The sequence below is a fragment of the Podarcis vaucheri genome, assembly GCF_965113315.1.
Source record: "Podarcis vaucheri genome assembly, chromosome: 6".
Taxonomy (NCBI): domain Eukaryota; kingdom Metazoa; phylum Chordata; class Lepidosauria; order Squamata; family Lacertidae; genus Podarcis; species Podarcis vaucheri.
Genome location: NC_138764.1, coordinates 103538793 through 103566455, shown reverse-complemented (window position 1 = coordinate 103566455; position 27663 = coordinate 103538793). Strand labels below are relative to the sequence as shown.

Sequence of the window (27663 nt, the reverse complement as noted above, 5' to 3'; positions counted from 1 at the left end):
TTTCAGGTTCAAAAATGCATTTACTTAATGAGTCAAAAGTTTCAGGAGATAGAAGGAAAAAAAATCAAAACACTGTATTTAATGACACAGGTTATATAGGAGAACACATACATATATACAACTATTTTATAAGAGTTCCAGCATCCATATTTTTGGTCTAAACCATAGTGAGCAATAGCTCTGTCTCATCACTTTCTGTGGGGGGACGGGTCCTTTCTGCAGCCTAAGGATCTCCCAAGCTTCAATGGTGCAAAGCAAGGAGTAGGATGAGGAGGCAGGTAGCACTCCTTTTGGAACACTCCTGTGTCACCAATCCAAAGCCACCATAGCCACTATACTTTAAGTGTCTGCAAAGTGCAAACTCAAGTACCCAGTGTGTGGTGTCTGTGGGGACTTGGATGCACAGCAGAAATGCATCCAGTTCCTGAAATAGGGCAACTTACAGAACAAGCATCTCGTTTGCCTTAATGAAATTAATACAATGCTTCATACAGTGTGCAGTAACTAAAAATCTTAAATAATACAAATGTTGGCCAAGAAGACCACAGCTGTACAGAATTCCCATTATTGCTACATGCCAATATCCACATTTTGATAGCTAACCATCAGCCAGTTTTGCATACAGAATCAAACATAGCTAACCCTGTTTTTATTTCATATGGAAAACAGAAAAACAGGTAGCCTATGTAAATTATACTTTAACATTTTTTAAAACCAACAACAGCAGCAGTGTTCCTCCTAACATACAGCTTGAACTCTGGATGTGCTAATTAAACAGAGGCATTGTGTTTCTTTTTTTGTTTTTAACAATATAATATTTCTGCACATAGTCTATTAGCTCTTGTTCTTAAGTGCATGTGCCCATCTATGCAGTGGAGGACACTGTCCAATCCAAAGATCTAGGTATGCTGTAAGATGTCTCTTTACAACTTTCATAGAATGCAGAGTGCAGTTTTCAACCATAGCAACTAATGGTCCAAAGGAGACCACTCTACTCTTCAGAGAGTATGGAAGTTTGGACCCACCGTCACCACAATGTCAGCATAGGGAGCAGCCTGGGTCACCTCAATAGCTCGTTCTTTCTTTAGAACAAGCAAGCTAAAGAATTTCTCTGCAACTTCTTTCTTTGTCTTGTTTTTACAGAGGGTCAGAAAACTGAAAGACTTTGCTCCTGTCTGGTACATGTCCTGCATAGGGAACAAAACAAAGGAATAAAGCAACGAGGTGAAGTTCAGTTTTACACATGAAAATGATTGGTGAGCAGCTGTGTGATAGATGCTGCACTATTCAGTATTATATTCATCACAACGTTTGTTGATGGAAGGAATCGGGCTCTGGTGAAAGGGTCTTACAGATTGCCCTTCTACTTCCTATTTATCCCCATATTTCTCACTTCATATATAAAGACATAACCATTCACTACTCTCCATGGGCATAGCCAGGATTTTTTTTGGGGGGGTGGGTAGAACCTCAGTTAGCAATGTATTTTTGATATTACATTTTTATTGATTTGGGGGGCAGCTGCCTCTCCCTGCCCCACCTTGGCTATGCCCACGCTACTCCCACATACACCCTATGTTGTATGTCATCGATGAGAAACCTGCAGCTCTCCAGAAGTCTTTGGACTTCCTGTCAGCTTCAGCCACACTGGCCAACGATTAGGGATGAAATAAACTGCAGTCGAACAACATCTGGAGGGTCACAGATTTCCTAGCCCTGCAGCATGAAGCATTCAAGCCTGCTGCTTGTCATAGCATAGACAGGGGTCAGCAAACCTTTTCAGCAGGGGGCCAGTCCCTCAGACCTTTTGGGGCCAGACCATATTCTGAAGGGGGGAAATGAACTAATTCCTATGACCCACAAATAACCCAGAGATGCATTTTAAATAAAAGCATACATTCTACAGTGGTGCCTCACAAGACGAAATTAATCCGTTCCGCGAGTCTCTTCGTCTTGCGGTTTTTCCGTCTTGCGAAGCACGGCTATTAGCGGCTTAGCGGCTATTAACGGCTTAGCGGCTTTAAGAAAAAGGAAACAAACTCGCAAAAACTCGCAAGATGTTTCGTCTTGCAAAGCAAGCCCATAGGGAAATTCGTCTTGCGGAACGACTCAAAAAACGGAAAACTCTTTCGTCTTGCGCGTTTTTCGTCTTGCGAGGTACCACTGTACTCATGTAAAAACACCAGGCGGGCCCAACAAATAACCCAGAGATGCATTTTGAATAAAAGGGCACATTCTACTCATGTAAAAACACGCTGATTCCTGGACTGTCCGCGGGCTGGATTGAGTAGGCGATTGGGCCAGATCCGGCCCCTGGGGCTTAGTTTGCCTACCCATGGCATAGCACTATCAGAAGAACCCTGCATAAATAGAGCATTTTCATCCAATGAAGCTGAGGGTGGGAGATTTAGGACAAACAAAAGGAAGTTCTAAAGGAAATGTATGGCTACTTGAATTCACTATCACAAGGTATGGTCAAGAAGATATCGTTGAAAGGGGAATGAAGTTGACAAATTAATGGAGGACAAGGGTACACATGGCTTCTAGTCACGATGGGTATTGGTACTTCTAGAATCAGAGGCAGCATGCCTCTTAACATCAGTTGCAGGGGAACAACGCGAGGGGGCTATAGGCTTTGCACCCAAGTCATGTGTAAATGACTCATGATGGGTTCACGCAGCCTGCAGTTCTTTGCAAACAACTCTCACGGGAGACAGAGGCTGAGCCACATGAAGGGAAGGAAGCATCCTTTGCCCCCACCAATAACTTTGCTTTGTTAGCTTGTGGCAGTGGCGTTGCTGACGGGGATTTTGGACAGCGTGCTTCTCTTGGCTTTTATTTCAAGATTGCAGACACCTCTCAGGAAAGAGTAAGGCTCTGTGCATCGAGAAGACAGCACAGCCAAAAAAGAGGCCACAAATTGCCATTGATATACAGGATATACCTCTAAGACAGGCTTCCTCAAACTCAGCTCTCCAGATATTTTTGGCCTGCAACTCCCATGATCCCTAGCTAGCAGGACCAGTGGTTAGGGATGATGGGAATTGTAGTCTCAAAAAAACATCTGGAGGGCCATGTTTGAGGAAGCCTGCTCTAAGAGTTACAGAGTTTAGACTTAGGGACATTTTTGATAATTTTTCCTCACAGTAAAAATATACTTGCATTTGATTTCATTTATTTTTATGTGCAGCTATTTTATTATAATCAGGGCACAACTCCTCACATAGACTTGGCACGCATTATTTTTATTAACTTGTCGGCAGATATTGTGGCCATGTTAATATGTAATTGTGAACCATGGTTTAGCACTACATGAATGAGCCTAGCCTTTTCCTAGGCTCAGACACTACCTGTTCCCTCCTCTTCTACTGCACATTAAGGAGGATTCAGGAAGTTTTTGCTTTCACTTAACCACAGCTTGTTTCTTCCAAACCAGTTTAACACTTGCAATGTGTTTTATAAAAGCAAAGTGCCACCCTTTGAACCATGGGTTATGAAGCGGCCTTGTTGAAGCTAAACACTGTGCTAATCTACAATTTTAAATTTGGATAAAATAGCAGGTCATGGTTAAGCAGAAGGAAAGCAAAAGCTTCTCAAATACTCCTAGCAGCTGTGTGGGAAGAGGAGAGGAAGAGGCGGCATATGAACTCAGGCCCATTCATGTAGCACTAACTAAACCACAGGGACACAGGGTGGCACTGTGGGTTAAACCACAGAGCCTAGGACTTGCCAATCAGAAGGTCGCGGTTTGAATCCCCGCGACAGGGTGAGCTCCCGTTGCTCGGTCCCTGCTCCTGCCAACCTAGCAGTTCGAAAGCACGTCAAAGTGCAAGTAGAGAAATAGGTAGCACTACGGCGGGAAGGTAAACGGCCTTTCCGTGCACTGCTCTGGTTCGCCAGAAGCGGCTTGGTCATGCTGGCCACATGACCCGGAAGCTGTACGCCAGCTCCCTCGGCCAAGAAAGTGAGATGAGCACCGCAACCCCAGAGTCAGTCACGACTGGACCTAATGGTCGGGGTCCCTTTTGTTACGATATGAGTACTATGCAGCTGCAAACTAGCAGCTCGGTGTTGACATCACATGATGTTGCTAGCCATGGGAAAGAATGTTCCTGGCAGTTCACAGGATTCACAGAGTCTTGTTCTGTGTGTAATATGAGACCTTCCTGTTGCGCATGTGAAGGAAGTCTCTTGCAGTTGCTTGGAGGAGACTGAAATGATCGGACACGTTTTTGTACAGATGTACAGACAGAAATAAACCATAGATGATACAGACTTTCTGACTTTCTTCTTTCTCCTGCTGGTATGCAAGGAAGAAGGGGGTGTGCATCTTCCACCCAGGGAGATGTCGCCTATCAAGGTCTTCCTGGACTGCGAGGATGCCAGCCAGGGTAGATCACTGGTAAACAAGCCCTGGGAACCGGGGAGAGGGGCCAGCCTCTCCCGAGGGGGCGAGTTTTCCAACACCTCTACCTTTAACTAAACCATGGTTCAGCATTATGTTTGAATGTCGCCAGTGTTTAAAAAGCAACTTACCCGGAAAGTATTAAGCAAATCTACAGCTCTTTTATCCTTTTCTTTTTCTTCATTATCTGGAGCATTGTCTTCATTTCCCTACATTATAAAGCAACACAAGGACTTATAACAGCCACTCAAAGGGTAAATGATGAATGATTATGCTCCTTAAAAGTGTGAAAAAAATTCACAGGTTTCCCCAGAATTCTGCTGCACGTTTGTGGTCTCACAGAAATTTACCAAGAATTACTCAGTCAAGTTCATTTTGCAAACATAGTCATATGGTTAGACTAGTATCTTAGTAAAGGTAAAGGTAAAGGTACCCCTGCCCGAACGGGCCAGTCTTGACAGACTCTGGGGTTTGTGCGCCCATCTCACATCTATAGGCCGGGGGCCAGCGCTGTCCGGAGACACTTCCGGGTCACGTGGCCAGCGTGACAAAGCTGCATCTGGCGAGCCAGCGCAGCACACGGAACGCCGTTTACCTTCCCGCTGGTAAGCGGTACCTATTTATCTACTTGCACCCGGGGGTGCTTTCGAACTGCTAGGTTGGCAGGCGCTGGGACCGAACGACGGGAGCGCACCCCGCCGCGGGGATTCAAACCGCCGACCATGCGATCGGCAAGTCCTAGGCGCTGAGGCTTTAACCCACAGCGCCACCCGCGTCCCAGTATCTTAGTACTGCTACCAAAAAGTGTCGGTACAACTGTACACTTAAAGTTACAAAGCGGTCTCAGTTATTACTTACACATTCATTTTTTTAAAATCCTATTTTTCTTTAAGGCTTAAAGGTTTAAACCAGGGTGGCCAACTTGTGGCCCTCAAGATGTTGTTAGACTGCAGCTCCCATCTTCCATGACCATTGACTGCAGGGTTGATGAGAGTTGGAGTTGGGCCACAAGTTGGCCACCACTCCAGCTTAAACCAAGTAAGTTTTCAACAAAAACAAAGACACTAAACATGCAAAAATCAGCCAACAACAAACAGTGCAAATACAATTATAATTCATATTACATTTTCAGATGAAAACTCATAAAACATAGCAGCAGGAACAGAAGCAAGCACACAGAAACCCACATTCCACAAACTCAGACCACTGGGTCCATCTAGATCAGTATTTTCTAAACTGACTTGGGACAGCTCTCCAGGATTACAGGTTTTTCTCCTAGCCCTGAAATTGCTGGAGATTGATAATCTTATCACTAGCCTTTCTGAAGAGTCAGGTTTTTTAATTTGGACTCTGAAGGATCTCAGGATAGGAGCCAAGATTGGCCTTCTTGGGGAGGGTATTCTTTTAGGCAGCAGGCCTGGGGCTGATTAATATTCTACTGCTTTTTAAATGTGTTTGTGGTGGTGGTGTGTTATTGTTTTGTTTCACTGGGAAAACAGCACAGGGTAGGGTGGGAATCCTCTGCATGGCTGCTAGTTGCCAAACTCACAACAAATGTGAAATCTGAAAGCAGCTGTCAGAGCTGCTTCCAGATCCTAGCTCACAGAGGATCACGCTAGCCAGCGATCATTTAGTAAAAGTCTTTATTGAGTTACATTTTCCATTCTCAAGCTGCTGCGTGCAACTCTACGTCTAATGGCTAGATCGGCGAAGTCCCGTCTGAGTCTCCGCCCCTTGCGCACCAACTTAATATCCTAGCCCTGCTCCACCTTTTCCGCCTGACTGTTCTCCTCTGGGTCCCTCTGCCCCCCGGGGTCTCTTCCTTCCTGGATTCTTCTGACGCCGACCCCCCGGACTCTCCTGTCTCCTTGCGCCGGGCTTTAGGACCTGGCTCTCTTTCAGGGCTGCCTACTGCGTCACTTCCCTGTGCATTTGAACTTGGCGCGCGCGCCCAACTTTCCACTTTCCGTCTGACCGTTTCTTCGCTCCCCGATGGAGGTGTGGCCACTCCTGACTCATGCCCTCCCCCCTGTTGTGAGCTGCCAGCGCTTGATCCCTGGCTCTCTTCCTTTTCCCTGCTCTCTGGCGGTGACGCTGGTCCCGATTTCCAACTGCTCTCCTCTGAGTCCCCTCTGGCTCTATCTCCCTGGGGTGTCCCCCTAGGCTCCCCCCTTGCCCTGGCCACTGGTGCTCCTTTCTGTGAATCTTCTGATTCACTGGAAAGACTCGGAGATCTCGGGTCGTCGTCATCACTCATCCTTTCTTCTGCCTCCTCCCCCTCGCTCTCTGTTTCCTCCCTTGCCCTTGCCTCTGCTCCTGAACCCCTGACAGCAGCTCTTAATCATATCCTCAAGAATGACCCTAAAGGTCCGTGGATAACATTGGATCCAGTTATACTAGACCTAAACATTCTTATTTATTGGGTGACAGATGAAACTTGGAACAAATGAAACATACCTTTTCCACTGCAGCCTGCTGACCCTCAACCTCTAGTCTTACAGAAGTCCCTTGGGTAGAGCCATCAGACGCAGCAGACACTCCACCAACACTTTCCTGAGGAAGTGATCAGTCTCTTAGCAAACAAAATTTACTTCTCAGTAATGTTCTTTTTGAGCATATGTTCATTACTCAGTAGCAGATGAATATTTCAGGCTAGACAGAGCTTCTGTGTTGAATTTTATGGTTCCTTTTTTGGACTAAATGTGAGATGTAGAGGCTAAATAGCTGGATCCATTAGAACTTCACCTAAGAACAAGGCCCCAATTCTGTTGAAAGCATAGTTTTCCCCGTAATGTAACTGGATGTGTAGTCTTTCTTTGATCTATTCCAAGCCTGTTTTTTACACTGCAATCTCACACATGTTGACTCAGAAGTCAGCTCCACTAAGTTCACTTACTAGCTCAGCTGGTTAGAGCATGGTGCTGAAAACACCAAGGTTGCAGGCTTTATCCCTGTCTGGGACAGCTGCAGATTCCTGCATTGCTGTGGTTGACTCAATGATCCTCAGGGTCCCTTCCAACTCTACAATTCTATGATTCTAAGGCAAGTGTACCTATGACTGTAGTCTTACAGAGGGGGGACTGTCACTAACTCCACTTGCAGCAGAATATGGATATGACAGCATGGCTTAGGTATTGGCATGAGGAGGAGGCTTCCTGTCCTAAAAGGACAACTCAAAAAAAGAAACATTAATAGGAGTGAGACTGGAAGAGAAGAAAACTGAAAAGAGGAAAATAAGCTCCCAATGGAATTATAAAAAAATTCCTTCCAGTAGCACCTTAACGACCAACTAAGTTAGTTCTTGGTATGAGCTTTCGTGTGCATGCACACCTCTTCAGATACACCGTGTATCTGAAGAAGTGTTCATGCACACGAAAGCTCATACCAAGAACTAACTTAGTTGGTCTTTAAGGTGCTACTGGAAGGAATTTTTTTATTTTGACTATGGCAGACCAACACGGCTACCTATCTGTAAATGGAATTATAGTCTGCAGGATGACACTACAATGATTCTTCAACATCAACTTTGTTGGACTGGTCATGTTGTGTGGATGCCTGATGATCATCTTCCAAAGCAACTACTCTATTCCGAACTTAAAAATGGAAAGCATAATGCTGGTGGTCAACAAAAGAGGTTTAAAGACTGTCTCAAGGCAAATCTAAAAAAATGTAGTATAAACACCGACAACTGGGAAACACTTGCCTGCGAGTGCCCCAGTTGGAGAACAGCCTTTACCAAAGGTGTCGTGGGCTTTGAAGACACTCGAACTCAGGACACAAGGGAGAAACGTGCTAAGAGGAAGGCACAATTGGCAAATCCACACCGTGATCAATTCCCACCCGGAAACCAATGTCCCCACTGTGGAAGGACGTGTGGATCTAGAATTGGCCTCCACAGTCACTTACGGACTCATTGTTAAAACCATGTTTATAGAAGAAAATCTTACTCGGCTACGAGGGATCGCCAAAGAAGACTACTACTTTTATAGTATGAACTGCAATTTCAGCTAAAGTACCCAGTTACGATGTATCATTAATATCTCAGACTTCAGGAAAAACCCCAGAGGAACCTACCCAAACTCATTTTGTTAAGCAGTAAGGAACCAAGACAAGACCCTTACAAAAGTATGTCTGTCTGACAGTAGTGCATTGAGCAAGGCTGAGCTTCCAGATTCCTAGTGTCTGGTGGAGCTGCATGATGCTGACAGACTTTAAGAGGGCTAAAATATTTTCCAGACTACTCCGGGAAAGGGAAGGAGTGATGTGTAGAGCACAGACCCCAATCTCACTCCTCTCTCCCACCCCCTAGTTGGAAGGGAAGTAGTTTCAGGCTTTTCATGGAGCCATGGAAAACTTAAGTGCACAGTAATGTGACTTTGCACTGAAAGTACTTACCATAGGTTCAACAATGTCTTTATTTCCCATTTCTTCTCTGCTACTTTGTGACACAAACTGGTAAGTTGTGTCTTGCATAGCTTTTGGAATCTCTGCTGTTGGCAATTCTGAATTGACAATAAAATAGCAATAGGGTAATCACACTTAACTTCTTGACCACTGCACCAGTCTAACCACACCACCATTGAGCGACAGGACCCAGTCATACAGCTATTTCATGGCTCAGCTGATAAATGACTTTTCCATTACTGGAATATGTGCTAACACAGATCTGCGCCTTCTGAATTTAAGCATGCTCTTCTTTGGGGTACACTTGCTGAATGTGGTGCATTGCCCCAAAAACTACAGATGGAGGAGTTATAACAATTAGATGAAAACAGACATAATTCTAAAATCTTGCCTTGGACATCTTGTTCTTTGCTTCTTTCAACTGCAAGCTCTTGCAACCTTTTTCTTCCATACCTGAGACTTTTAGCAAAGAGCTGTAAAAACAGTATTCATATATATTTTTTCTCTGCAATTCTGGAATATGACTTTCATATTAATCAAAAATTCAATAAGTGACAACTAATATGACAGCTCTTGACTTGCTTAACCTTTTCATTGATAAAGAAAGCTTCTGTAGATATTTTAAAATACCTAACTCACTATTAAATATACTCCCTTAGGATGTAGGCAAACCTGAGCCCTAAGCCACCTCTTCCCCCTGGGAAATCTCCATTAACTGTAGTGCACCTAGCAGACCTTCCAAGAGACCTTCTTTTCCAAAACCAGGTGATTAAGAACAAATCAGATTACTTGGGAACACACTAAAGCAGGGGTCTGCAACCTTTAGGACAAAAAGAGCCACTTGGACCCATTTCCGAAGAAAAAAAAGCTGGGAGCCGCAAAACTCGTCATTATAAAAATAACTTTTTTGTCACTTTTTTATTATTTCTTTGTTTGACCCCTCAGAATTACTCCTCCTCATAAAAATAAACATTAAATTAGCAATTACAGATAGGTAGCCGTGTTGGTCTGCCATAGTCAAAATAAAAAAATTCCTTCCAATAGCACCTTAAAGACCAACTAAGTTAGTTCTTGGTATGAGCTTTCATGTGTATCTGAAGAAGTGTGCATGCACACGAAAGCTCATACCAAGAACTAACTTAGTTGGTCTTTAAGGTGCTACTGGAAGGAATTTTTTTAAGTTAAATTAGCAAGTTACCTTTTTGTGTGTGTGTGTTCTTCACTCCCCTTCAAAACAGTGACCAGCGTACATGCCAGTACAGCGCCCGCCACAGTGGGGAGTGTCGGGGCGCACAATGCGCCTCCTACCCTTGCTAGTATCTGCCCCGGAGCCGCGGCAAAGGTGTAAAAGAGCCACATGCGGCTCCGGAGCCGCGGGTTGCAGACCCCTGCACTAAAGAAACCTAACAAACATCTAAGAGGGAGGAATGCCAAGTGCTACCTTTAGCCAGTTTTAGGAACCATTTTTTCCCCTTTTCCCTAAGCTTCTGGCTCTTAATTTGAAGAGCGATATTTCCTCCTTTACTGGGGCAGGACCTGTAGTCCTGCCATTTTGATTAGCTATTTTTATTTGTATTGTTGTAGTGGGTATTTATTGTTGTTTTTAAATGCTTAGCAACAGAAGCAGCTTTAATAGCTGACTATTGGATCTGCAGAACATATGGATAATTCTGATAATCTCGTACTTGCTCTGTGATCTTTGCAATACCCCAGACATTAAAGTCTGTAAAAATATACTGGATGGAGCCGTTCTGAACACACAGTATTTCAAGATATATACACAAATATGGTAACAATGAAGGTGCATGTAAGGTGTTATTCCAGACTATTGTGATTTTCAGGTGGGATTCAATTACAAATTGCAAAATTCAGGTTGCGAAATTACACTTGATTGTTGCTGGGAGGTCTTGTGCAGCAAACACACTTCCCCCAAAGATCAGACTTTTTGCAAGGAGGAAAGTGATTGGAAAATATCCTGGAAAGCATAGGAAACTCCACAAACACATCAGAATGAATGCGCACTAAATAGTCAACATCATCTTATCTCCCTGCAAAGAAATCACAAAGACTACTCAACAAATACCGTAATTTTCGTCCCATAGGACGCTCCTAGTTTTTTGGGGGGGAAATAAAGGAAATTTTTCCCCCTTTATTCCCCCCCCAAAAAAAGCAGGTTGGGGAAACCGAACCAGGTCGAGGAACAGCGGGATGGCAGAGCTGCGCCTCCCTGCTGTCCCCCGAGCTTGTGGGGCTGGCCGATGTCTGCCCGGCGCGCGGGGCGCCCTGGTTCAGGGCTCCCCGCCTGCCCGCCGGGTGGCAGGCTGCTCCCCACGCTGCGAATGTCTGTCCGGCGCGCGGGGCGCTCTGCTTCAGGGTGCCCCGCCCACCGGGCGGCAGGATGCGGATATGTTCCCGAAGCGCCGGGAGCTCTGCTTTCAGCGTGCCCGGCACTCCAGGAAGCAGGCTACTATCCGCAGCCTAGACAGCCCTGCGGGAACTCCTGCAGGGCTGCCTAGGCTGCGGGTGTCTTCCTGAAGCCTGGAGAGTGAGAGGGGTCGGTGCGTACCGACCCCTCTCGGTCTCCAAGCTTCAGCGAAAGCCTGCATTCACCCCATAGGACGTACCCAGATTTCCCCTTCATTTTTGGAGGGGAAAAAGTGTGTCCTATAGGGCGAAAAATACGGTAGGTTGTCTGGAAGCGCCCAAAATAACAAACTGTTACCTTTTGCAAATCTTCATTAATTGTAGTCTGGGTAGGTCTGCCCAGAAGTTTATCCGCACTCCCCAAGTCCTGTAAAATCATCAGTCTTCTTGTAGGGGGTGCAATATCTAATGCAGTTAATGTGTCTTCATAGTTCATAAGCTGGTTTTGCATAGCTTTTCTGCTTAGCTGATTCACATAATCAACAAGTAACTTTCTTTTCTTTTTCCTTCTTTGTTTCCTTGTGAGAACTAGATAAAAGGCACATTCACAAGTGAAATATTGCAAGTCGACCCAAGGAATATGGTAGCAAAGGATCAGTTTTTTGCCTTTGGGGTAGCGCTGCCGTATTCCAAATGGAGAAAATCCAGATAGAAAAGTTGTTTGGCAAAACCATTAAAAAAGCCATTTTGGAGTTTTTTTAATGGAAGAACGGTACTGCCGACCTGGACTGCCATACATCCAGTTTTTCCTGGACATTTACTGATTTCTGCCCTGACACTGCTACACATAGCAGTATTCTGGATATGTCTGGGAAATTCTGGATGTATGGCAACCCTATTTGGGGGTAACTTCGGAGCAAGTGCAAAACTACCCTCCTTAACATCATCTGCTGTGGGACTGGCCTTGTCCCAATTGTTTTTGTGTTTATTTTAATTGTTGAGTGGAAGGGAGAGAAGATGGTGTTGCCCAAACTTGGATCTCCAGCTGTTTTTCGACTACAACTCTCATCATTTGTAGCTAGCAAGGGATAATGGGAAAGGCAGCTGGAGACCCAATTTTGGGAAACAGTGGCCTAGGACAGGGGTCGGCAACCTAAGGCCCATGGGCCACAAGCAGCCCACGGGGGTCATTTAACTGGTCCATGAGCTGCTCACTTGGTGAGTCCCTGCGTGCTGCACTAAACCGGCGCAGCACGGTGCAGGGACTTGCTTTCATGGCGCTGAAAATCGCATCTGCGCAGACACAGAAGATGGAAATCGCGGGGGCACGCACAATCCGGCCCACGGAGGGATCTCTGCTGGAGTGAATCGGCCCAGGCAAGGTAAACCTTGCCAACCCCTGGTCTAGGAGGAGAGGAGTTCGGGAGAGCAGGAAACTCAGTGGTTGTGGGTAAGAGAAGGGATGGTGTGGGATGTGATGCAGGCCAGGTAAGGGGCACACAGTAAAGGCAGTTAGTATCTGTTTTGTGTGCCAGCCCCCCCCCCAACCTGGGGAATTGTGTTTCTCCTATCGCTCAACCCTTAGTCTGCGGCTGCTGCTGTTTAATACCAGGACGGCTCTGAATAACATCTTCCTCATCCATGATCTGATTGTGGATGAGGAGGCTGATCTGGTTTGCTTCACTAAGACTTTGGTGTGTGAGAGAGCAGGCTGGAGTTGGTCTTACCCAGCTGTCCCTACCTGGGTGCAGCATCAGGGCAGACTATGGGGTTAGGGAGGGGCAGTTGTTGTGGTCTATAGAAAACCCATCTCTCTCTTCTCAGGCTCTCTGTCCAGTTGTGTGGGGATCTAGTGTGGGGGTTCCTGGGTAATCGGGACAGATTAGGGATTCTGCTAGTTTACTGCCCACCTAGTTGCCCAGCAGTCTCCTTGCCTGAGCTGACAGAGCTGGCATTGGAGGTGGTATTGAGGACTCCCAAGTTTTATGTTTTCAGGGAAGAGCAAAATGCGACCAATCTAACCTGAATTGTCAAGTGGTTCAAGTACAAATTCTTCTTCCTCACTGAGCAACAAGGTGGTTTCATTAACTGGGCAACTTCTTGCTTCCTGCTCAGGTCTAGGATCGCCTGCAAAACACCAATCCATAACCAGTATAGAATTATTCCACAATGGTAAATAATGAAAGGCTGAATGGTACATTATATGGAAGGATTCCATTTTTTAAATTAGTTATTTTTGTACATGTGCCTGAGGAATGTCTTGCCACTTAATGTTTTGCATACTGTATGACATTCTTGTATTTTATTGCATGTAATCAACAATTCAATGGGAAATTACTCCCAGGTAAGTGTAGTCTTACCCTATAAAGCAAATTTGTTCCGCCAGAGTTGTTCCGCCAGGCCTTTGGTCAGGGCGCAGCCTGACTCCCTCCTCTGGCAACCTGTACAGAATTTTGCTTAATCGGTTGCCATCAATTTGATTTTAACTAATTTTTATAATGAAATATTTTTAGAATGTGTGATTATTTGATTGTTTATTTGATTGTTGTTAGCCGCCCTGAGCCCGGCTCGGCTGGGGAGGGCGGGATATAAATAAAAATTTTTATTATTATTATTATTATTATTATTTAAAACCTACACTAGTGGTGTTGTTGTTTTTTAAGGGCAGAAACTGTGCTAATTAAAATGTGCATTCAATATGTATGTTATGCTCCTGCATTAGCCTTTACAATTGGCTCAAACAGGGCAAGAGGGGACCAGAGGGACTTTCTGACTTCACTTGCACAAGTTTAATTTTCTAAAACAACAAAGAAGCTTGTGGCTGCTTAAAGGCAGATATTACGACATAAACCAAGTGACCATTCACAAAAGCTGCAACAGATATTAACAGGAAACCATTCTGCAGATTAAAGCCTAAATGCATGGAATTGAATTTCTCAAACCTGTGCGACTGCAAACAGGTCCTTTTCAGTAGCAGCATCTAGGATGTAGAACAAATTCATACTGCCTACAGAAAATAGGTTTTTCATCAGGATGTAAAAGATGGCTTTACAGCGGTACCTTGGGTTACAGACGCTTCAGGTTACAGACTCCGCTAACCCAGAAATAGTACCTCGGGTTAAGAACTTTGCTTCAGGATGAGAACAGAAATCATGCCGCAGCGGCAGCGGGAGGCCCCATTAGCTAAAGTGGTGCTTCAGGTTAAGAACAGTTCAGGTTAAGAACGGACCTCTGGAACCAATTAAGTTTTTTACCTGAGGTACCACTGTATTTACCCAGACTTTCTGTCCTGTGTGGTTTTCTGTTGTTCTTGCTTTCTGTTATTGGTCTGCTGCTCTACTTGTTTGGCCAAAACACTCTACTTTTGCCTGAAACACTCTTCTGCTCTAAGTGATCCTTGTGATTTTCAGATGAATTTTCATAATTAATTGTTAATATTTTATTATCTGGTGTTTTAATGTTGCAGTGATTTTGGATATTGTTTTTACTGCAAGACGCTTTGAAAAGCAGTCTATAAGCATAAATAAATAAGTTTACATCGCCTACAAAAGAGGCTGCTGAATTGGAACTTATCAAGAACTGCAATTCTATCCATTTTGGCCTGAATCAAGTTCATGATTTCCTCTCCCACCACTGCTGTTTATTAACTTAGCAGTGATAGGGTGTGTTATCATCCATTACTGCCACAGTGAATGGTCTCTTTGCTTCTCAAGTACTCCACAAAATTGTCAGACTCTAGTTTATTTTATTTTATTGCATTTCATTTCTATTTCATCTCACTCTTTACAGTTTTTACTCCCTCTATATCCATGTACTCATGACAACACTTCATGCATCTGGTGAAGAAGACTCTAGTCAATGAGAGCTTATGCCATAATAACGGACTCACTTATGGACTCACTGTTAAGACCATATTCACGGGAGACAATCTTACTCAGCTACAAGTGATTGCCAAAGAAGAAGAAGATGCCACAAAAATCCTGTTCATCCAACAACCACGTTGTTGTTTTTGCTGTTGGACTCACAGAGCCATCTCTGGAAATAACTCACCTGCTGTATTATCAGTTGGAAGCTCTTGGAGTAAAGAAAATTCTTCCTCCATGTTGAGGTCCGTAAGAACGTGGTCATTTGGCTCAGCTCCAAGAACAGCATCTTAAGGAAAAATGGACTTAACAATTGGTTTACAAGATACTGTTACTTTATACATTGGGGTGGGTGTGGGGATTTACCAGACAGCTGTGTTAGGGCTTATCTGGGAGAAAGATTCCAGGAAAGCAAGGCAAGCAAGCAGGCAGGCTGGATAACACCAGGCACCAACTCCTATTCCAGCTAGAATGGTTCCTCCTCCTGCAGACTAATCTACCACTAGCTGCCCTGGAAAAAGATTTCAACAAAGCAGGGAAGGCGGGCAAACAAGGCACTAGCCAACCCCACTCCACCCCAGCCTCACTATTACCTAATTCAAGGCAGCAGGTACCACCCCCTCACACAAAGATGTGTTCACCACACCCTAAACCCACACAATCATAAGTCCATTCTGTATTTTACTAAGTACATACATGTATTCAAAATTGTTTATAATGTATAATTTTATGGGGGGGGTGGGGTTTGCCTTTATATTGTTAACTGCCCCATATTTAGGAGGTAGTGTAGAAATGTCAGATCATAATTTCTGAAGTGCAGGACTGGACAGTGGCTCATGCTTAAGTCACGTTAATTTCCTTTCAGGGTGGGAAATTCAGGAAAGGCTCCCACTTACTTGTGCCTATTGGATTTTGTTCATACGTACCAATCATATCGCCTGCAGTTCCTTCATCTCCAAACCCATCATACTTGAATGAATTGCCATCTTCAGCAAATGCAGTTTTGTCTTCAGTGAAGCTCAAAAAACTGTGATCAGTCAAGAGGCCACCAGAACTAGCCAATATGCTGTCATTGAGAAAGCTTTGCTGCCTCGGCATTTCAATTTCTTCACCTGAAAAAGGACATATGAAGGGCTAGTGGTAACTTCTCCCTCTCCCTCTCCCCTGCAAGTGAGTGTGTGGTTTCAAGTGTATATAAATACGGATACAGATACACACAAGACATATGGCATACAGCAGGATGGATAAAAAAAAATCAACATTTTAAGTTTAATATTGACCTTTAATTTCACTACAGTGGTGCCCCGCAAGACGAATGCCTCGCAATACAAAAAACTCGCTAGACGAAAGTTTTTTCCGTTCGCAATTTGCCTCGCAAGACGAATTTCCCCTATGGGCTTGCTTCGCAAGACGAAAACGTCTTGCAACTTTTTTTCTTTGACTAAAAACAAAGACATGTTTTGTTTATAAAGTTAATTTATTTTCCCTTAAATTTTTGAACTGCTCTTTACAGTATGTGTGACTTTAAAGAGCAGTTAATAAACTGTTGTTGTACCAAATTTGGCTTTGTTTGGACTTTTTTTGACCATAGGAACGCATTAATTGATTTTCAATGCATTCCTATGGGATTTCGTGCTTCGCAAGACGAAAAATTCGCTAGACGACAAAAATTGCGGAACGAATTAATTTCGCCTTGCGGGGCACCACTGTATAATTTTCTTCAAAACATCTTTTAAAAAATAAAACAGTTTTGAATCAATCAAATGCAAAAAAAGAAGAATTATACCTACATGTAACCTCTGAAAGTGAAGACTGAATCATCACCATATATTAAACACATTAAGGGCCTAACAAGATGTGAAATGTACAATCACGTATCTGGCTTTCTATTTTCATTTTTAAAATACCAAGCCATGGGCATAGCCAAGAGGGAGGCAGGGGGGCAGCTGCCCCCCCTCGATTAAGTAAAACAATAGAAATACTTATCTAACAGACCAATCACATGGGTTCTGCCCCCCCCCCAACAAAATCCTGCCCCTGCTAACAAAAATCCTGGCTATGCCCATGTACCAGGTATGGGTCTGGGGGAATAAGGCAGAGGGAGATTCTCCCCTGTGCTGCGGTTCCAATGAAAATCACTATTTGTTCTGGATGGGATGCTGCCATTAGTGACAGTGGCATCTTCTCTCTGAAGGTGTACAACATCTGAGTGGGATTTTCATCAATATCAAAGGTTAAAATCAGCCAAGCAGAAATTTGCCTCCTGCTCAAGCTGATATAATTCTTTAGTGCAAAAGGCATGCCGGCTGCCTGATTAAAAAACAGATCCATTTTTTGGTGTGGTACTCAGTTCATAATTTTCAGTCGTCAGCAATGGTGATTCTAGATGAGGCCTTTATATTGAAAATGGGCCAATTAGAACCTAACACAGAATCATAGAATTGTACAGAGGTGACCCTGAGGGTCATCCAGTCCAACCCCCTGCAATGCAGGGATATGCAGCTGTCCCATACGGGGATCGAACCTGCAACCTTGGCATTATCAGTACTACGCCCCAACCAAGTGAGCATTCATATTCTGACTTTTGAAGAAAGAACAGCCGCCTCACCAAAACTACCACCATGGAGAAGTAGATCCCGTCTATAATCCTCTTCCAGCAAAGTGATGTCCTCAGCTCTGCTCCGGTTCAGTGTAAAATGTTCAGCAACATCAATGGCACTAAGGAGAAAAATGTGACTTTATCTGGAAAGAAGGGATTCAACTGAAAAAGTGTGCTTGTATGTGTTATATAACAGGGGCATATTTTGCTTACAACTCCTAACATCCAAAGAACTAAGATGAACTAAGGCGGGCAGCGGCTGGAGGGCAGCTCCTCCGGCAGGGAAGAGGCGGAGGCTGGACGTGGTGCCTCCCGGCTCAGCTGGCAGCTTCGTGCCATGGCAGACGGAGGCTCCGGAAGTGGCACTGCTTCGGCGCGGCATGGCGGAGGCAGGCGAGGGTGGCGAGCTGATGCCAGGAGGCCCCATGTCCAGCCTCCGCCTCTTCCCTGGTGCCCTCCAGAACTTGCTGCCCCGGTGCCACTAGCCTCTATGGGTAAGATGCCCCTCTTTGTATCCTTACCACAGACTTTGTCAACCTAGTGCCCTCCGGCTGTTATGAACTACACAGTGGCGTAGCGTGGGTTGTCAGCACCCGGGGCAAGGCAAGTAATTTGCACCCCCTAACCCGTGGATTTGCGCCCCCTAACCCGTGGATTTGCGCCCCCTAACCCCCAGATGTTGCGCCCGGTGCGGCCGGCCCCCCCTGCACCCCCCACGCTACGCCACTGGAACTACAGTTTGCAATCATAAACATAACACTGACTTTCTGTCAAAGCACTCCAGGAGAAAAACACTCAGTAAATGCAGCACTGCTTTTATTACTATTTTCATTCATTGGGGGTTTCTATAATACACATATTATGAACATAGTGATATTGGACTGCCCCAGTGTATTGCTCTGGCAGTAATAATCATGCTTACTTTAAAAAAAATTTAAATTCTTCTGTCCAGATAAATCATGCAAAATGCACAAATGCAAAATGCACAAAGTGGAAACAATCATGGACCCACATCTTTCTCACATGAGGATGAGTCATCCATGTGAAAATCTGCCAACCATAGATGCATCCCAAGGAAACCTCAAAAAATAAGCAAACTGAAAAGCACGTACTTCACCTCAGGGAGTTGTGTGTCAAAATCATCAAATACTTCAGGCAACGTGATGGCATCATAATTCAATTCTGAGTTCCCTTCTGGGAGATCAACAAGTCCTAAAGAGAGATACAGCACAGGATTAATTGTGGTATGCTGAAATTGTATTTATTATATATGTATCCTGCAGCATATAAAGGTACAAGTAATTGTCCAAGGGCATAAAATATGTTAAAAACAAAGCTGGGGCAGTGTCATTCACATTTGTGTGTCATTTCCTATTCAAGATTGCAAAGGATTGATAAGCGCTAATTAAGCAAAAGCGTAAGAGGAACAATCCATTCTACTGAATATGAAAATGCATGTGAACACTGAAAGCACCAGTCGTACAAGGAATCACCAGACTGGGATGAAACTTAACCGTTATTCATGTCAATAATCTTCAGCAGGCTCTCCAGTGGATAAGTGGCCACTTAGAGCAGTGTTTCCCAACCTTTTTTGGGCAAAGGCACACTTGTTTCATGAAAAAAATCTCGAGGCACAACACCATTACAGCCCCGTGACGTCAGCGCGCAGCGTCACGCCGGGAGGGACATGAATTGCTAGCAAATTACATAATCACCTCCTTGAGGGCTGGCTCATCTTCTCTGAAGGCAGAACCCCATTAATTAACAGCACAGACTCACACCATAGCCAAGACGAGGGGGGAAAACCTCAGTCATGCACAGTCATGCACATGTGGGGGCTAAATGAGGACGAAGACCGGGCAGAGAGCAGGATTCAAATCACCCCACCTGGCCAGGACAATCCCTGGGTGCTCCCTTGGGCCACTTGCCTGACCCACCTCACAGGGCTGTTGTTGCGAGGATAACACGGGGAGAACCACGCGCGCCCCCGGGAGCTCCTTGGAGGAGAAAGCGGGCGATGAATGCAATGCACGAAATATATGAGAGGCGACCAGGTTTTGCAGGTGAGGGGCCCCCGCCAGCCTCCGCTTCCAACACCCGGCGCAACGACGGCGAAGTTTCCCCCCGGGCTCGGCTTGGGAAGCAGCGCTGCTCCCCCCCGGCTCCCCTTTGCCCTCCCGGCTCTCTCTGCCGCCCACTGGGGACCCCCCTCACCTGCCAAGTCCGGAGCGCCGGTGGAAGTTGCATGCATGCATGCAGGGCGCCGCATTGCCATTGCATTGCACTGCACTCCATGCAACGCCTGCACGCATGCATTGCCTTGCACGCCCGCCAAGGGGTCTCCCCGCGGTCCGATGCATCCCCTCCGGCGCGGATGCAGCATTGCAAAAATAACCCCCCCCCGACGCAGCCCTACCTGGGGGGCAGCCACCGCTCCGCCTCCGCGGGGATCCCCGGGCTCCATCCTGCCGCCCGATCTCCGTGGGGGCGCAGGCAGGCTGCGCGGGGTCTGCGCGGGGTCTGCGCGGAAGAGCCCCTGCCCGCCCGGCCGTCGCCGCTGCGCTCATTCCATGGCCGGGAGAAGAGCGCTTCAAACAAAACGCCCGGCCCACCAGGCCACGCTGGGAAACGTAGTTTGCGCACCCCGCGCGGGCGCGGAGCCCAAGGGCGAGGGGACTACGGATCCCGGCAGCCCCCGCGCCGGGGACGGAGGGGGAGAGGCCGGGTGCAGGGATGGGGGGACGGGTGGGCGGGCGAGTGAGTGGCAGCCGCCAAGCCTTGGCCGAGAGCCAGGAAGGGCCTCCCCGGAGGAGGAGGAGGAGGGAGGCGCAGAGCGGGAGGGAGGGAGGGAACCCCAGGGGTCATCTAGTGACGGCGCCCCAATCGAAAATTTGACTTTAAAAAAAAAACACCTTTCGAATTTTTTAATTTTTCCCGCGGCACACCAGGCAACATCTCGCGGCACACTAGTGTGCCGCGGAACAGTGGTTGGGAAACACTGACTTAGAGAACAATCTTATACCTGTCCACTCAGAGGTAAGTCCCTTTCAGTTCAATGGGGTTTACTGTCAAGTAACTGAGTATGGGACTGTATCCTGCATCATCAATATAAAAATTCTTTCTAATCCTCTAGTCTTACTTGAACTGCAACACCCACGGATAATGGGTGCTGCAGACCATTGCTTGTTCTGAAAGAACAGCTATGAATAGCCAAGTTACTAATACCTTTTGGAGTCCACAAAAAGATATAATTTGCTATAGGATGCAAAGAAATCTAACTGCTCCCCCGGTATGTAGTAATGCATAAGAAACCCCAGGTGAATAGTGGATGCAAGCATACCTGGACGAAAGGCTGACTGCATTTTAAGCAGAGCTTCATTACAGTCGGACAAAAGGTACTTGGTTTTCCTGTGGTAGATCCGCACCACTCCTAACAAGAGGTGTCCTGAGGTTCGCAGGGCAAGTTTAAACTTGGAAGAAATGTTTACATTATTGAATACTGATGTTTGTGGGAAAGAACATGATAAATAAGAACATAAGAGACCTGCTGAATCTGACCAAAGTTAATTTAGTTCGGCATCTTGCTTCTTACAGGGGTCCCCCAGATGCTTCAGGGAAGCCCATAAAACAGGACATGAATAGTTCTCCCACCTGACCCCCAGAAACTGGTATTCAATGACGTATTGCTTCTGAACCACCTCGGTTCAGTCACTGACAGACCCATCCACCATGAATTTCACTACCCTCTCCCCCTACCCCACTTTTAAAGCCATCTAAGCTAGTGGCGCTGTGGGTTAAACCACAGAGCCTAGGACTTACCAATCAGAAGGTCCGCGGTTCAAATCCCCGCGACGGAGCGAGCTCCTGTTGCTCGGTCCCTGCTCCTGCCAACCTAGCAGTTTGAAAGCACATCAAAGTGCAAGTAGATAAATAGGTACCGCTCTGGCGGGAAGGTAAACGGCGTTTCCGTGCGCTGCTCTGGTTCGCCAAAAACGGCTTAGTCCTGCTGGCCACATGACCTGGAAGCTGTACGCCGGCTCCCTCAGCCAATAAAGCGAGATGAGCGCTGCAACCCCAGAGTCATCCGCGATTGGACTTAACGGTCAGGGGTCCCTTTACCTTTTTAAGCTAGTGGCCATGATTACATTCTGCGGCTATGATTTCGATATGTGAATTATGCTTTGCAATATGGATTACCCTCTTCTTTTGTCGATACTGAATCCACTGCCAGTCAGTAGCATTGGATTCCCCCGAGTTCAAGAATCTTAGGAGAGCAGGAAAAACTGTCTTCATTTTCCCCTCACCATGTTTAATTTTATGAACTGCTATTATGTCTGCCCTTTGTTGTTCGTTTTCTCAAAAAGCCCTAAATACTTTGAGCTTCTTTTGCATCTCAATAACTAACTAGTTAGATAAGTCTTGTACCTATTTAAAAAACAACAACAGTAAAACAGTAAACAGATGTAACAAGTAAACAGATGTAACAAGTTGACAGGAATGATAGAGGCAACCAATAGGATGCCAACATTATGCCCTCTAGTTGTTTTGAACTACAACTCCTATAAGTACTGCCAATGTTCAGGGATGAAGGAAGATGTGGTCCAAGAATATTTGCACACCTCACCACAGGTGAAAGGCAGTATCTTCTATTTTGACTGCTACAAAGAGGAGCAAACATCTTAATATAATAAATGTGCATCTGGCTGATGGTACTCCTTTAAAAGGTAAAGGGACCCCTGACCATTAGGTCCAGTCGTGGCCGACTCTGGGGTTGCGGCGCTCATCTTACTTTACTGGCTGAGGGAGCCGGCGTACAGCTTCCGGGTCATGTGGCCAGCAGGACTAAGCCGCTTGTGGCGAACCAGAGCAGTGCACGGAAACACCATTTACCTTCCCGCCGGAGCGGTACCTATTTATCTACTTGCACTTTGATGTGCTTTTGAACTGCTAGGTTGGCAGGAGCAGGGACTGAGCAATGGAAGCTCACCCTGTTGCGGGGATTCGAAATGTACTCCTTTAGAATGCTGCAAACCAGGTAACTCCCAGGTAGCGAGAAAATTTTACCTTCTGAGGTGTCCCAAGAAGTAACTGTCTTCCTACCCTTTTTATTGTTCTTTTTATATTTTAGTAATCAACAAAGGGTGCAGTGACATATACCCCATAACGATGGGTAAAACCTTAGGGACATTTCTACAGCAGATTTTTATGAGACATCTCAGTGAGGATCAAACCTTTGGGCAGAGAATATTTTCAATAGTCTTCTCTAAATTGCATTCAAATATATGAGATTTTTTGAGTTTCTTATCCCAGTGAGCAGCCAACCATATCTTGGCCAAAGGCCCACGGTTATTCATAAGCAGCTGCGTGTAGAACATTTTGCCAAGACTGTGTTCTTTAACTTGATGAGCTGAAGGGGGAAAAACAGAACAACATATATTAAATGCTGAATGTGTCATTTTTGTATCATTTTCAAAGCTATTAAGCAAAAACAAAACAAAACCCCCCAACAACCTTGATTTGCAGTAAATGATTTGGAAGGGAGGGACGCTGTTTTTGTTTAAGATTTCCAAGCTCTGCAGGCTTGCAAATTGTTTTAAACAAAATGGCTGTGTACAAAAGCTAGGTAGCTTTATAACAAAAACAAAGAAGGTTGATTAGCTACTTCTGAACATAATATCCTTTGTACATATTTCGTATCAATCTCCATGCAAGACTGTTGCACGCCACCTCAATCTCAGAGCGATGAGAGATTCCAGGGGTTCCAGGCACTTAAACCAGGGTTTATGCTTCCTTTTGAGAATGAGGCACAGCAGAGACTATGGTGTCGCTATTGATATATGGTTCCTTTCCGCTATTTATATATGGTTCCTTGGATTCAGCAGAAATCAAACATTGTGCTCTGCATCTCTGGCTTTCCAACCTGCAGCTAGAGTTCTGGGCCACATCAAACTCCAGCTTTGTCCTAACTAAGAGCTGGAGAAAGCCCCCCCCCCCCAATTTGCCATCTGGCACAGAGCCCCCCTCATTTGTTTGTTTAATGGCTCATCACCTGAACACAGGACTATAGCCTGGCTTGTATTTTAACACTTGTTGGGTCCAGGGATTAGAAAGGGTCTGGCACCCAGTTTAACACCCCCAAGCCTCGATTATATTCTAACACTGCAGCCAGGAAATTAGAGGAGTCAGGCAGCCTCAAACTCATAAAAATTGCAACAAATAACCACCCAAAACAGTACATCAGAAAAACATATATACGAATTTTATGAAACATCAAGGTTGGTATCCAACAAATAGACCCATTTAAATCAACAGAAAAATTACTCAGGTCCATTAAATTCAGTCATACTTAAGAGTATGACGGTAAACAATTTTTATGTTATTTGAAAAGAATAAAACATGAGATTTATAGAATGTAAATCAATAAACTGTGTGCCATTTGCCAAGGCTACAATATTTCTAAGCATTTTCACCTGGAAGTTGAAGCACTGAACAAGCCTATATGCACCTACTCAAAAGTAAGTCCGGAGAGATTAACTTGCAGGTGAAGTGTCTAAGATTGTAGCTGAAGCTTGGGACATTCCTGCAAAATAAAGTAATAATTTTATTATTTATACCCCAGCCACTCTGGCTGGCTCCCTACACACACACACAAACAAAAACAGTTAGATGTAGTTTTGGGCTCAGTGTTTTGTTTTTAGGAATCACAAAGAAAAAACTAAAAACCCAGAACAGCAGAAGAAACGAAACAGAAAAACAAAAACACCATATGCTTTTTTGAGAAGTACTAGAGTACGTACCAGAAGTTCTTGTGCTATAGTAGAACAAAAAGGATTAGGGCAAAACACGGAAGAGAGCGAGAATGAATGAAAAAAAGAACAATTTACTAAATCGTAAGGGTCAGTGTCCTGCATCTACAGGTCCCCAGGTTCATTGTGGAGGAATCCATGTGTTTTAAAGGTACAGAGCACAATTCATACTGGCCACCAAAAATCACCATTAAGTGAAGAACTGCAAAGAAGGCAATTGTGTTCCTGCATAGAAATGGCAGTATTAGGTTAGAAGCCAACAGTTCGGTGCTTTTTTTATGGGGGTACCCATACCAGTGACGGATTTACGTATAAGCTAAACAACCTAGGGTTCCACTCTATTGGGGGTCCCCCCAAAAAAAAAAAATTAAAGGGGGATAAAACCTGGATTTTTCCAAAATAAAAGACAAAAAAAATAAGTTATGTGCAAATGGCTTTAGATACCTATTAGGTCCATCAATTACCATATAGAATATATTCAACACAAAAAACAGTGACAATTTGTTGACAAAGGACAGCTGGACATATAAAGGGCCCCATTACCTTCATTTTTTTAAAATATATATTTATTAACTTTTCAAAAATTATACAAAAAAATAAAAATACAAAAATTAACAACACGTATAATTTCATTCACTTATTTTCTTTTAACTTATTTCTCGGACCTCCTCATACCTCCCCTTTTTGTATTCCAATTCAAATTATTCATTCATCAAATCCTCACCCTTAATTTTCAACCTTTCTTTCTCCCCACAATTGTCTTAATCATTACAGCTGATAGCCACTTAAATTCTATCCAACATCAATTTAACATTCACTAATTTTATAATATTTCCCAAGATAGTCCTTAAATTTCTTCCAATCTTCTTAAAGGGCCCCATTACCTTCAGGAGCTGAGGGCCGCGTCAAACCTAAATCCGGCCCTGCGCACCCCCTAAACATTTTGTGAATCTTTGTATCCATTTATTGTATTTATTTTTCCCAATTCCAGCTTTAAAATGGTGATTTTCTTGAGTCAAAATGAGAATATACCCCTAAACATTTTTTTTTAGAATAAAAGCACTGGTTCCAAAATGCTTCCAGAGAGGCCTCGCTTCCCATGAAGGGACACAAGGCGCCAGAGGACCTTGTATGATCGTCCCCTAGAACCGCAGAAGCTGCGAGGGACCCCCCGAGGTCATCCATCCCAACCCGCCGCTGCGACGCGGGAATCGCAGAGGAAGAATCCTCTTCTGCTTTAAAACCTCCAGGCGGTTTCCAACCAACCTTCCCAACGAAATTCAAACACGAACTGAGAGAGAGAGAGGGAGGCCCGGGTCCGAAGCAAAGGGGCAGCCAGGCGGGCAGCCTTGATTCGGAGTGAGGCTGCTTTAGGAGAGGAAATGGAGGCGGCTGCGTTCAATTACCACAGGAGTGGCGTGAGGAGGAGGAGGAGCTGCGGGAGACTGGGAGGCTTGTTAAGGCCCCTGAGGAGAAGGAAATTATTATTATTATTATTATTATTATTATTATTATTATTATTATGGGCTCAATAGAAAGGAGTGGGAGGAGGAGGGTTTGGGGAGCTCATGACTAAACGTGGACCCCACGTTGCAGGTTAACGTCAGCATTTATTTCTCCTCATTATTAGTACCGAGTCGCTGATTTGGAAGGGACCCCTCAAGGCCATCCAACCTTTCCTGAACCCGTGAAGGGAAAAAGCCCGCCCTTTCCCCCAAGCCCTAGATTCCAGTCAGGGTTGAGTCCGGAAGGGAAACACCCGCCTCCCCTCGAGGGCGAGCGCGTCTCGTGTGAGTCTCCCGTCGCGTGTTTCTTTTCCCTACACGTGTCGGCGCTGAGGGGGCTGCCGATTCCGGACTTGAGGTGTTTTTTTTTTTTTTAAGGCGGGTTTTAAGTGAGGCGAATATGAGGAGTCGGGGAAAGAATGTAAAAAAGGTACTGTATAGGTATGGGGGAGTGCGCTAACAAGTCAGACTGTTCAGGAAACCGGTCAGAATTTTTTTAAAATAAGAGATTTTTGGCGCCTTTTTCTGAGGCGTTTGTGTGAAAAGGGGCGGGGCTTTGCGGGTATCTTGGGGAGCTCGCCACGCATGCGCTCTCCCCGCTTGCGGACCCCGCCCCCTCGAGGTCTTTTCCCGGCCGAGAGAAAAGGGAGCTTCCGAGGGCTGCGCATGCGTGTCGTGATAGGCTCGTCTCTTTTATTATCGCCTCCCTCGCCCAGCTGCGCACGCGCAGCCCGTTTAAGGTGCGCTGGTCCTTGGTAGGTCGTGCAAGAGAGATGGAGGTGGGTGTTTCAAAGCGGGGCGGAGGAGGAAGACGGGATCTAGGCGCTGCAGAGCTTAGCCCTGGTAACCTGGAGAGGAATTGCATCAGCCCTTTCCAAATAAGCAAATTTTCATTGGTGGCTGGATCTTGGAATAGTTTATTATTATTATTATTATTATTATTATTATTATTATTATTATTAAAATTTCTATTCTGCCTTTCATCCGAAAATCACAGGGTGGTTTACAATATAAAAACACAAAAAATACATCACATAGTAATGACAAAAGCAGTACCCCCCCATAGATCACCCCAAAAGTTGTTCCACTTTTTGGAGGGAGATCACAGGTAAAAATCCCACCCCTGCAAAAAAGAGGACATTAGGGGGGGCAGGCTTTTGTTGGGGGGAGGGGCAGAACCTCAGTTAATTGAGTGTTTTTTATGTCTTTCAATACCTATTGAGGATTTGGGGGGCAGCTGCCCCCCTCTTGGCCACGCCCATGGTACCCCCCCAAAGTTTAAATGAATGATAATAATAATAATAATAATTTTATTATTTATACCCCGCCCATCTGGCTGGGTTTCCCCAGCCACTCTGGGGGGCTTATAGCACGTAAAACATTGGACATTAAAAATTTCCCAATATTTCACCAAAGGTCTGAGATAAGAGGAATGGTTTTTACCTGGTGTCTTAAAGATAACTAACAGGCACCCAGCAAACTTGCCTGGGCAGAACCCTCCACAAGCGAGGAGTCACCACAGAAAGGGCCCATTCTGCATTGTTTATTTGGACTGCTTCCTTGTGTATTTTAAGGTGGGTGTTAATATTTCATTATTTTCGTAACTTTAAAAAAAAAAATTGCTGCACTAAATGAACTACTAAATGAACTACTACCTTGAACTACTAAATGAACTACTACCTTGTTCAGCATGTGACATGTGCATATAACTGTTAAG

At 45.0% G+C, this 27663-nt stretch overlaps 1 protein-coding gene across 5 annotated transcripts; it reads right to left on the bottom strand.

Annotated features, from left to right (window-relative positions):
• RAD21L1 (RAD21 cohesin complex component like 1) lies at nt 1–26694 on the bottom strand. 5 transcript variants are annotated; one of them, XM_082226078.1, is made up of 15 exons: nt 26408–26694; nt 24145–24215; nt 22867–23042; nt 20976–21105; nt 18748–18847; nt 17645–17754; nt 15963–16148; nt 15224–15325; nt 13196–13300; nt 11532–11761; nt 9201–9282; nt 8801–8907; nt 6863–6958; nt 4537–4614; nt 1–1187 (listed from the first exon to the last, which is right to left on the bottom strand). In XM_082226078.1, exons 3-15 carry the CDS (start codon nt 23008–23010, stop codon nt 999–1001), a joined length of 1659 nt encoding a protein of 552 aa, XP_082082204.1. In that variant the 5' UTR covers nt 23011–23042; nt 24145–24215; nt 26408–26694; the 3' UTR covers nt 1–998. The 5 variants fall into 5 exon arrangements, with proteins under 5 accessions (XP_082082204.1, XP_082082201.1, XP_082082202.1 ...); XM_082226075.1 differs by having other exon boundaries at nt 24106–24215; nt 26205–26693; XM_082226076.1 differs by having other exon boundaries at nt 24106–24215; nt 26408–26693.
• Nucleotides 26695–27663: the final 969 nt, after the last annotated feature.

Coding starts and splice junctions, on each gene's coding strand:
- RAD21L1 (XM_082226074.1), bottom strand. CDS start 25,626: ATGGATGACCTCGGGGGGTCCCTCGCAGCTTCTGCGGTTCTAGGGGAC. Junction 21,106..22,866: donor AAAATATTCTCTGCCCAAAG/GTTTGATCCTCA, acceptor ATTTCTTCCAAG/TTTAAACTTGCCCTGCGAAC. Junction 16,149..17,644: donor TCTCCATGGTGGTAGTTTTG/GTGAGGCGGCTG, acceptor GTCCTTTTTCAG/GTGAAGAAATTGAAATGCCG.